The sequence below is a fragment of the Nestor notabilis genome, unplaced genomic scaffold, assembly GCF_000696875.1.
Source record: "Nestor notabilis isolate BGI_N333 unplaced genomic scaffold, ASM69687v1 Scaffold35002, whole genome shotgun sequence".
Taxonomy (NCBI): Eukaryota; Metazoa; Chordata; class Aves; order Psittaciformes; family Psittacidae; genus Nestor; species Nestor notabilis.
Window position 1 is genome coordinate 24,964 of NW_009918442.1, and position 11,890 is coordinate 36,853.

The window sequence follows — 11,890 nt, forward strand, 5'->3', positions numbered from 1 at the left end:
AGCTAAATATGCATAAGGGTTACATATAAATTACATTCCAACTATGTCTTTCAAGTAGTAGATAATGTGCAAGGCTTTGACTTGAAAAAAAAAAAAGAGATATATGTACACACATACATATAAAACTAGGGAAAAGCAAAAAAAACCCAAACCACAAAAAAACCCAGACACAAACTAAAACAAAACTAAAAAACCTTGAAGTTGATGGACTAATGGTTTCTATTATAACTACCAAGTAGCAAGAACAGCGTTTAAGAAAGTGGGAAAGTGTGGGTCACTTACCGAAATTAGACTTGATTTCAAACCAATTGTATCTTGTCCATAATTTATTTTAAAGTCAAAAATACATCTTTTAAATAGTACTATTTTCATATTAATATTTAAGTATTAAGCCTATATCTGTAGCAGCAGGATTCTTAAATCAGAACTTAACATTTTAAATGTAAATGTAAAAAGCCTTTTACAGTCAAATAGGACATGTACATACGAATTTCTGTAACATCCATATCTTTCTGGTGGAATGACACATTAGTGTCTCAAATGAAAAACTTGAGCAATCTGAGTACTTTTGTGTCTTGCTACCAAGTTTGTTCTTAAGAATTTTGTGGATTACTTTTAATGCATCATTCAGTACATTTTAAACCAGTTTTTCTTGATCAGAAGAGCTTCTAACTGAAAAGTTATGTCTTAAGAACATCACTGCCAACGATGTTCAGAAGTTACCTCAGTAATGTAATCAAACTTTAATCCCTTATAAAATGATTTTCCAATCTTCTGTGTTTGATCTTGATCCAGCTACTTGATGCATTCTTTTTAATGAACTTAGATTGTAAGCTCTTTGGAGCAAGGAGTTACGTACCGTGCCAGAGATGTGCTCTCTACATCGCAAGTATAAACGTAGACTACTGAATAGTACGGAGTGTGATTAATGTACCCAGTTGGGACGGACGGACAGATGGATGGACAGCAGCATGCATTTCTGAAACGCCTGCAAAATGTTTTTCTTTGGACTCTGTGATTGGAGGAGTGTCTGTTTTCTCTTTGATTTGTGTTTCCTTTGTTTCTTCTACTAACGTGCCTCTTTCTTCATTCCACCTACTTTGGAGTTGCTTTTTTTCTCCATTCATTGCCTATCTTTGGACAGCAGAACAGATTTCCAAAATGCAAAGGTAAAAAGCTGAAAAGCCAAATTTTTTTAGCAGTATTTCAACTCTTCCCAATGTAAGCAACGTTTTCAGTTTTTTTGTATTTCACACGCCCCTCATTTTACTTGCAATTGTACAGTACATGAATGAGAGAATCTCTTATTACTGAAAATGTCTTATGTGGGATAAACAAAGTTGAGGTTATAAAAACTTAAAACTAAAGAAAATAAATTTGCAGCATTGTTTCTTGTGTGAGATGTCTCTGTCCCTTACGGATGGGCTGTGCTTTGTTTCTGCTCTGCGTTTAGGGCAAAGGTAAGTTAACTCTTCCGGGTTCAGCTATGCACAGAGTTTGTCTCTAAATGCAACTTTACAGATGACCTAATCTGAATCACTTTTTCCTAAAAGGAAAAGACAAAAAAATAAACCCCACTGTTTCCTGACTCATTCTAGTCTTAGTTTCTAGCAGAACGTAATTTCATGGAACGATAATGTGTTACAACAGAAACATCTTACTCCCAAGTGAGTAATAACCATACAATTCTTAAACAAGTTATTTTTCAGTCTTCCACAGAGTATTTCAAACATATTTGTATTATGTTGCTTAAATATTTTATAAAGGAATCCATGTGCAGTTGAGCATTTATACTCCCCAAAATTCCATTTTCTGGACAACTTAATTTCATAAGCAGAATTCTACCCTGTTTTGTCATGCACATTGCTGTACTAATCATTTATAATACAGCTCTCTAGCATTAAAGCACATGAAAACCAAGGACTTCATTCTCTAATAGCAAAAAACCCCACCTATTTTAAATGTTGTGTTCTCTTAATAGTCTTTGAAAACAACTAACTTGAGGCTGTATAGAAACAAAGTTATAAATGCCTATATACTAATAATCAACTGAGATTGTATACAGAGTTGTCCCAATAAAAGGTACTCATCAGAGCAGTTTTATTTTTATTTCCCCTCACAGGAGTCAGAATTAGTTGCTTTTCAAAATTCAATTACATGTTTAGGGGGAGGGTCGAATACTGCGTAATTTCCTTTCAAGTTTTTTTTGTTTTGTTTTGTTTTTTTTAATTAACAAAATGGGTTTTAAAGATGCAACTACTGCTTTAAAGCCAGATTGTATGCTAGTTGTACCTGGTTGTACAGTTAGTACTTGATTGTATGTTAGTGTATTCCAAAATGATTTTTACAGTACTTTTTTCTGGCTTACTGATACACAGGTATTCAGTGTCTTGCATTTAAATTATTGTCAGAAACAGGCCTTGTTTCATTATAATACTCAGATTCAGAATTGTAACTACAAAGTTCTAAGTTTGTGATCTCACAGCTTATACCAAAGTTTTAAGATGACTATTAGTGTGATCTGTCACATGTTGGCAACATACTGTAGCATTGAAAGCTAGATAAATTCTCTTCCACCTCTGGTATAGTATGTTCTTGTCACTTCCACTCTTACAGATATGAAAACTGCATCTAATCTTGAAGGAGTTGAAATTCCTCTGTCATTTTGACTGGTCTTGATTATGAGCAATCTAAGAAATGAACATCAGAAATAATGAAAGTAATTTAAACTGACATTCGGTGGTATATTGAAGAAAAACATTCTAGTAATACTGCTGTTGAACCCTACATATGTGTTTCCCTGCCTCCTTTCTACAGATAAATCCTACTCTACAACACATGTAAACTCTTTGATACACCCCATATAGCAGCAACAGTGGCTTTTGCTTTCTGCCATCTAACTTCAGAGGTCCAACTGTATTTCTCTCTTCGGCTTAAATAAGACTGCATTTAAACTGACAGGGCATGGTCCATGGGGTGAAACAAGTTAACTTGAACCAGTTTGCTTGTGAATCAGTGTCTTCTGCAAGGAGCCTGTTGTCTTTAGTATCCATTCAAAAGGCAAATAAGACAGACTAGCACTTGAAAGAACAGCTACATACCGAGAAAGGAGTCAATGTCCCCTTGACATTCAGATGGGGGAGCAGGGAGTGGAATAAGCATTACAACAGTTGCCATAAACTGAAAACACGAGAGTGTGTGTGAGTAGTTGTGAAGGGCTTTTGAGGGTCTAGCACGCATGATTGGCTGTGTCAGACTTAGCAGAAAGGTATGTATAGTAAGTTCTTCAGCAATGTATGATTTCTCATCAGAAGTCAAAAGAAATGCTTTGGGAACATCCGTGGTGTCTTAGGAGGGTGTTTCATTCAACTGCTGTGGAATTCAGCGCACTGTACAAATGCTGTTGTACCTTATTTTGCAGATCTTGAACTGATACAAAGCTTGAGTTCAATTGTAGTATGAAAATACAGTATGTATTTCAAGAAAAATATTATGGAAGGAATTTATAGGAAGTTGTAATTCAGTGTATTCTATCAGGAAATACAGAAGTGACGTGCCTCCAACTTCTTATGTTATGAATCCCTGCCTTTGGAAGACAAGTGCTGCAATTTACAACAAACCCTTCTCCGAGAGCTTCAATCCTATTGTCTGTCACTGCCTTCATGGAGGAACTTAGTCACCTGCTTTCTGATCAGAAGGCACTGAGAGGTCATAGAGGAATAATATGTCCTTTTGCTGTGGAAAGGTTCTTAAAAGGAATACATTCCTTGGTTTGCTCTGAGCTTTGGGGATAAAGTAGTTGAAGCAAGAAGATTCCTGTGGAAAAGCAGTATTAATTCAAATGTCATTTTATCAAAATTGGGAGGCTGGTCATTCTGGTAGATTTAATGTTTTCTCCCAAGTTGTTTCCATAAGTGGACTCACTAACCAAAAAAACCACCAAGATTGATAATATTTTAAACTTCACAGGCCAAAATTTCAAACATTGTTTTGTGAATGCTTCTTTTATCTTCTTTTCCTGGAGCCTTTTCAAACAATGGAATCCTTTGAAGCTTTAAAACTTCCTTTTTTGTAAATAGCTGTCGATGTGGAATAGAAAGAATACTTTTGCTTCAGTCATGGGGAAAAAAAAATTATGTATTGATTTAAGTGGGGTTGCATTTCAACTGTCACAACTCAAGACTGTCCTGGTCTGAATTAATACAAACTGAGAACTGCCAGAAATTGAACTGAAAATAGATGATATTGATTGCAAACTAGAACTTGGGGTTTAAAATTTTGATAAAATGGCAATATGATGTATTATTTTATTTTCATGTCCTCACAATTGAAAACCAACAATAAGGATGTGGTTAAAATGGCTTGAAAATAAAAGCATTTGTTTTTAATTATAAAATAGAAGGGTGATGGCCTTATAATTTAAGTTCTCCTGCAGTTACTCAGATATGATTATGAATTTAATGCAAAGATCCCGGAAAACACTTGTGTTCTTTACTAAGTAAACACAGAGCAACCTGTCAAATCAACAACTTCAACGTGAGTTTAAAACTGTATCAGCAGCCCTGGCCATCAGTGAAACCTTATTAAAACATTTGAGATTTTGTTCTAGGATAGATCAGAAGTTGTAGTGAAAACATGGAGTCAGTGGTGTTGGAAGGAAGCTGTATTCGTATGGAGCAGGGACTTCTCACTCAGGCTGAACAAAAGTTCGGTGCTGTTAACTTAATAGTGTTGTATTTCTGTAGTGTTGGCGACTAATGGTTAAGTGCACTGCCCCAGCTCAAGCTTCACTTTCTTCTGATGATGGTTTAAACAACAAAATGAATCTTTTTTTCCTCTGCTCTATACACCTATGGATGTTTTTCCCTTTGTCCAGCGGACAAGAACGACAAAGCGTTGAATTCATGGCAAGCATTATTTGTTGTTAAAAGTACATAAATCAAAACTATGTATTCCTTGAGGCATTCAGCTCTGAATACTGCTTACAAATTCCAAAATAAAAATGTTCTTTAGGCACCTGCGTAGCAAAAAGCAGCACTTGCTACAGAACTACTGGTATGTGCATTTCTGTGTCTATTTTCCTGGTTGTTTTCATCTCCTAGCATTTATGTAGTAAGCTGTAGCTTTAAAATATACAAAAAACAGCGTGAAATAATTTCACTGCTTCCAGGCTGTACCTCATGATTTACACGTTATTGCCCTGTGGTTAGTCCTGTGATTCAGAGATACCTTATTTTCTGTGATACGTTTAAGAATTAAATAGAAACCTTTTTGCATTTGAGTAGGAAATACATTGCTTGTGTTAGGCTTTTAAAATTTTCCATTGTTCTAGCTACTATAGTTTGTGTCAACTTTTTGACTGGCAGAAGTCTTAAATCTGTATGTGTTAAAATGATTCTCACTATAATGATTCTGGCAAAAGCTTTTAAAGCAAATATTAAGAATGCAGTCACACTTAACTGTAGTAACAGACTCCTGAGAAAACGCTTTTAAAGGCTTTGCATCCCCAACCATAGGTGTCTGAATTCACCCTGCAGGACAGACTACGAGAAGCAAACTTAGCTCATGTAACTTCGTGCCTTCTTTGCTTACAAGAGTTCCAGTCTGGGTGGTGTCTTTCTGACAGAGGTGAGTGTCCTTTAAGAAGGCACAGTGAGCCATGAAATGCTCATTTGACCTAAACCAGACACTGGAGCTGCACCCCAAGAACTGGCAGGTAAGTGGGTTAACCAGCTAGCCTCTGGGTACGCGCTACACTGACAGGAGAGCAGAACGCCTGAAGGCATGGGCCAGGTCACACGCTGCACAGGGAGCTCTGTGGATATAACTGTAGTGGGGGAAAAAGCAGATACTAATTGCCTTTATTAGCCAACAATAAGGTGACCACTTTATCCATGAATAAGTCAGTGTAATGCTTGGTTGGATTAAACACGCAGTCTTTATCCCAGTACTCTACATAGGTAGTGACTCCTACATGGTGTTTATGTTGAGTTCACAAAACTGAGCTATACTCATCCACTTTATATATTTGCATGTGTTCAAAGTGGTTGATGAGGTTTTAACAACTTGCAGATTCCTAGTCAAACCTGAAAGGAAATGAGGTAAGTTGTAAGTAAGAGCTAAGCTAATAACATTATTTTTTTCAAAAAATTTTCCTTGTTAATAGACAATTTTGGGACGTTGAAAACTAGTCAAAAATGGACAGTGCAACAACTGTTTTATAAACTTTGGTTTGGGTCAAAATTAAAATTCAAGCTAAAAATTATCGAAACTAAACTGACTCTTTAGAGAGCCAACTAGCATTACAGGGATCTGCAGTTACTCCAGAATCTTAGACCTGCTTAAAGAACTCATAAAGTACACTGTTATAACAAGAAATTAGTATTTATTGTATTAAAAGTGGTTGGCCTCCATTCCTTAGTAAGCGTTACGCAAAATGTGTCAGTTTTTCAGAACCTAGCTGAGAAGGGTCATTAGGAGAAGTGTTAATTTAAAACTGATTTCCTTGGCTGCAGCTTTCATTTCTATTGTTCTTCAGGATCCAGACATCATGCGCTTAGTCTGAGAACCAGACCGTCAATCAAAGGATACGCCTGGAGCGTGCCATTCACCGGGGAGCACACACATGCCTTTTTGAATGTTTAATCATGTTGGTAGTTGTAAAGGGAAAAATCTGTGTTTGCACAGGAATTTAGACTAAGTTGTACTTTTGGCCTTTTGTACAGAGAAATGGTGAGAATGGACAGTTAAGAATCCTTTGCTCTTTTCTTGTCTCCCAGCTTGGCAATATAAGCTCTGGTGCTACTCTGTCTGGAGGGTTGATCTTTATACTTGATCAGTCTTCTATAGACTGACTTTCTGATGAGAAAAAAAGACTCTGTAAGCAACAGCAGGTAGTCTCTGCAAGTACCTTCTGTGTTCAGCAGCTACTCATCACATGACACACTGCTAATATGGGTTCCAGTCTAGGGAGAAGAGGAGGAATGTCTTGGCATCAGCACTAGGGACAGTCACGTAACTGAACATGTAAATACACATAGCACAAGAGTTGTTAAGTATGAGAACAGATACTGGAGTAACTAAGCTATTGTTTCCTCGAGGTACTAAGAAGTACTGTTTTACTTGCATCAATTTTGTCTGTCCAAGTTCAATTAACCCCTCACCTAAAGCCTGTTCCAACCTAAAGCTGTTGCTCAGTCTTGTTCACAACCTCCCGTCAGCAGGCACGTTCTCAGCCATGTCTGGGAAGGCAGGGATCTGGCACACGTATGGCCTGCTCCGACGTCAGGTTCCCACTATCAACTGCTTTATGCTGGTTGGTGCTTTGGGCAGCCAGTTGTGGATTTGGTGTGTACTCATTCATGTTGTAGCTATTTTTTACAGTAAGTGAAGAGGGCTGTGATGAAGCCCATGTCTTGCGATGATGACAGTGAGATGCACAAGCATACATCACTGACAGTGAATTTAATTATTTATAATTAAAAAGGAATGAATTTCCACTACTGCTGGCTAAAGCATGGTCTGTGTTAGTAATCCCAAACAGTCTCTGAACTCAGCGTTTGCATATGGACAGAACCAATTCCTGTATGTGACTCCTGACATGAAGTGCTGGATTTGATTGCATGAGGAGTGATAAAATGTGAGTGCATTTTCAAGGAACACACAGTAAGCCCTGCCTGGTGGCTGAATTTGATACACATCCTCTGTGCTCAGGGGCCCTCCGACAGATGAGCTCTAGTTTAGAAACAAACTACCCTCGAAGCAATAGCCGTAGTGGGCACAGGAGGGAATAGTTGAGGAAATGATCCACTTTAAAACAGGAGGTTTGGTTTCTTATCAGAAACTTGACACTTCATGTGGAAAAAGCGTTCTCATGTCTGCTCCTGTCCTAGGGCAAGCGTTGGGCGTTACCGCCTTTTATGGCAAATGTGTCATTCCCTTCATTTTTTTGTGGGAAAGGCTAGAGCAGAACTGCAAAAATCATGAACCCGTGTTTGAAGAAATACAAAGAGTGGATGTGCTCGATTCTCTGCTTCGGGAAGGCGAGGAGAGCAAGAGGGCATTGTTAAGTTTCTGTAGTGAATAGAACTAAAAGAAAAATACAATGTTTCAAGAGTCAAAGCAGATGAAAACTGCAAAGCAGCACAGGCTGCTGCCTCTGACTCCCTTTATATACTGTGTTAAAGGTGAAACACTTGGAACCAGAACATAACCGCCAAACTGGGATCAGTAGGGATACGGAATAGGCATTAACAATCAATACCCAACACAGAACACGGAGAATGTGATGGAGTTGTGAAGCCTCAATATGTTGCAGGTTATTTATAAGGCTCTAACATGCCACTGAATTCCATAATAAATAGTCTTTAGTTCTGACTGAACTAAATTTACAGATCATGATCCAAATTTAACCAGGCTATTTTTTAACCTGTGCTCTCGTGCTTTTGTTCCTTGTACCTTTGTGTTAATGCAGTTGTAGAACTCAACCTGCCAGACACTAACAGAATTAGGCCAGCAGGCCTTCATACAAAATAAGTCTAGAACCAAAGGCATAGTTTGATGGACTGAGATGACAGAAATGTTGGATCTAAAACCAGCCTGATTTTACACTACTACAAGATTCTTTTTCCTCTGACTGTGAAAGCAATGAGGATACTAATACCAGGCTACTTACAACACAGAAATGACTACAAAATTGCTTATACTGGATTTATTTACTGTTTACCCACTTTGGGAATTTTACAATACTTCCTCAAACTAGCATGTATGCTAGTTGTAATCTAGTGACATTCTATAATTATTCACAGTAATGGAAAATACAGTAAACTCTGCAACCATTCAGACCATATAAGAACTCAGATCTTCTTAACACAGCCAAACAGATAGCAGCTTCTCTAAATGAAACATTGTATATTTAAAATATTTTTCTTTATTAAGAATAAATTAATCTGTGCCATCACTGATCAACACAACACTAAAGATAAAGTGTGCAGACTTGTCTACATACTGATCAGAAAGGCATTGTTACCTTGATAAAAACTGGAGATGCTAATGAACTTATATACATATATCATTGTCAACCATATGAACAACACTGAGCAGAAGAAATGTACTTCCACATTTGCCCAGTTTTTCTATTAAATAAAGCAATAATAAAAAGCATAGCATCACAACGATTTGTTTAAAACTCTAGATACCGAGTACTGGCATAATGCAGTGCTCAAAGGGGAATGTGCAAAAAGAAACACCTGGATTTGCACTTTGATTCTTCGTTGTGTAAAATTAAAAAGAAAACCAAGCACAGCAAACCCACAAATGTTCCAGATGCCACTGTCTGGCTGGGGGGAACCCATCAAACAAAACAAAAGCTTCTGACAAAGCTGTTCTTTCAGCCTGTGGCACCATTTGGAATATCCTGAGCATCTGCTAAATGGAGTTTTTGGCTGAACCAGACATTAAGGAATAAAAACTTCACGTATAGATAAGGTACAAAACCAAGACAGCAATGTTACCCAAAACTGTGCTCAGACCTGTGACAGGTATGCATCAGTCCAATGACTTCAGTTCCACTGTGCCCTATGCTAGTTCTCAGCCAGGAGGTTAATCTTTTTCAATGAGATGTAAGCATTACATACGTCCAGAATTAGTTGGCAGATCAAGGGGGATGACAGATTATTTTTATCACTATTATGTGATACTATCATCTCATTCCAGTTGTATTCTTTATGAGGCTTTTAGCCTTAAAACAACTTTCCACAGACAGAGAATGTATATACCAGAGTAGCATCTTCAGTCCCACCTTCCTCAATGCATATGAAGTGTGTAAACATCAGAAATAACCAGACCACAGTATAAACTGAATGCAACACTCCTCAGCTCTGTTCTTAGCTTATCAAGAACATGATGTAAAAGAACATGTAAAGCTAAGAGCATTCAGCTTTATGTTCTTCTGGGTGGGCTTGTTCAATTACCAAAGCTCTGCTGAAGTATTTGACTCAACCATAGTCTGACCTTAGAAATAATTAATTAGGTCAGTCCACTATTCACAGTAAAATCTGTGATAAACAGCTACACATACTTCCAGAAAAATAATAAAAGGTAATAGGATTCAGAACGCTTCTGAGTACTATAGAGGGAAGATGACTGTGTATGTTTGTTCCAGAATGTCTCGGCTAGACCCACATAAAAAGACCATGCTTCTGACAGATTCCTCCACTGACTGTCAACACATTGTCTGAAGTGGTACACACTAGCTAAAGTAAACCACCATATGAAAAAACAGCCTGTAATTAAAAGTGTTAAGATCCAGTTATTTATGTAGAACCTAAAATCCGTGAGGTATTAAAGTATCAGCTTAAAGGATGTTATTGAAGTGGTTCAATTCCTGTAGAGATACCAGTTACAGGGGAAACAAATACACTGTGATTCAATTATAGTAAACAATAATTATAATATTTTTACAGACATTTAAGGAAAAGGATACATAGATGAATTCAGTTCTTCTAGCTGCAATATAAATACAGAAATTATCAGTAATGGCATTTCGGTTAGTCAAATGCTGATATGGTGAAATATATACATTAAAACAGTGAAGAAAATCACTAATAGTTTGGGCTGAAATGTGTAATTTTATTACAAAAAGCTATGCAAACCTACACTGACTTCTACACCAACAGAGCCAAGTCCCAAATTAGATTTCAATCTGCTGATCTCAGGAAATTTAAATAAATTTTAACAGCTTTATGTAAACACTCTAGAGAAAGGAAAAGTGGACAATTCTTGCTATGTGTGGTCTTCCCCAGAATTAGGATGATGGGCCACAGGGAAAATAGTTGTAATTCCCAGGTACATGGGCTGTCTCTAAACAGGCCTGCAACCTCAGTTTACAGCTACACTGCTCCACTCACTGAAACAAGCAGCAGCCTATGAAAAAAGAACAAGGTGCTATGTTTTCTCAAAACTAAGATGAGGGCAGGACTTTCACCTTGGTTCATTACAGAACTATGCCCTCTTCAGCTGCACATCACTGCCCACCCAATAGTGTTTCTTCCCTGAGCCAAGTGCTGTGGGCGAAGTTCCATGTTTTCTGCCTTCCCGGTACTTACATCTGACAGCAGCCTATCCAGGTTGGAGTCACTGGCTAGTTTTCTTTTATCTTCAGGGAGTTCTTCCAGCTCCCCATAGAGCTCCAGGTTGAGGCGAGCAAGTTTCTCCTGCATACTCCGCACATGCTCCATCTGCTCTATGGAACATTCATTTCCTAAAAAGGTAAGCAACAGCTTTTGACAAAGAAACTCAAGAGAGAAAATGAAGGGGCAAAGGTGTGGCTTTTTACGTTACAGAAGAGGAATTTAAACACCAAATTTACAAGTTAGTTTACTTTCCCAGCAATTTCTCCCCGTTTCACTACTGAAGTTTGTCATCTGCCTGGTTTTGAGATAACTACTGAATGTACTTAACCAGGTTTTAAAAATATATGTGTTTCTTCTCTATTTCTGAATTTCTGTCCAATGTAGGAAGGCCCTGGTTTTTAACTTCTAATATAATCACAAAAAACGTTCCTTCTAATTCAGGTTAATCTTGGGGTTTGTTCCTTGTAACTGATATCTTATATAATACACTCTTTTCAGGTTCTCTTGTAAAAATCAGCGTAGAATTAACACGACATGCTGACCTAACACTAAACTTGCAAAAGCATATATGCATCTTTCTACTTAGTAGAGGGCAAAGAAGGAAGCAGAACAGCATCATGGTTTTTCTGAAGCCTCCATCAATTGTGAAGTAGTTAGAAGCTAAGACAGAAGAGTAAGCTGGGTAAAATGCAACTTGCAATGGATTCCATAAAAGTTGTCACCAATAGTGTAAAGTGTTAATATGTTATATAAATGTT

At 37.5% G+C, this 11,890-nt stretch overlaps 1 protein-coding gene across 1 annotated transcript; it reads right to left on the minus strand.

The window, feature by feature from the left end:
• Nucleotides 1-9,388: 9,388 nt before the first annotated feature.
• On the minus strand, nucleotides 9,389-11,260 carry LOC104401963 (coiled-coil domain-containing protein 28A-like; the record flags this gene model as incomplete). Its single annotated transcript, XM_010009708.1, has 3 exons — nucleotides 9,389-9,443; nucleotides 10,484-10,506; nucleotides 11,106-11,260. Coding segments are annotated over 3 exons (233 nt in total), but the record flags the coding sequence as incomplete, so codon positions are not given.
• Between the last annotated feature and the right edge of the window lie 630 nt (nucleotides 11,261-11,890).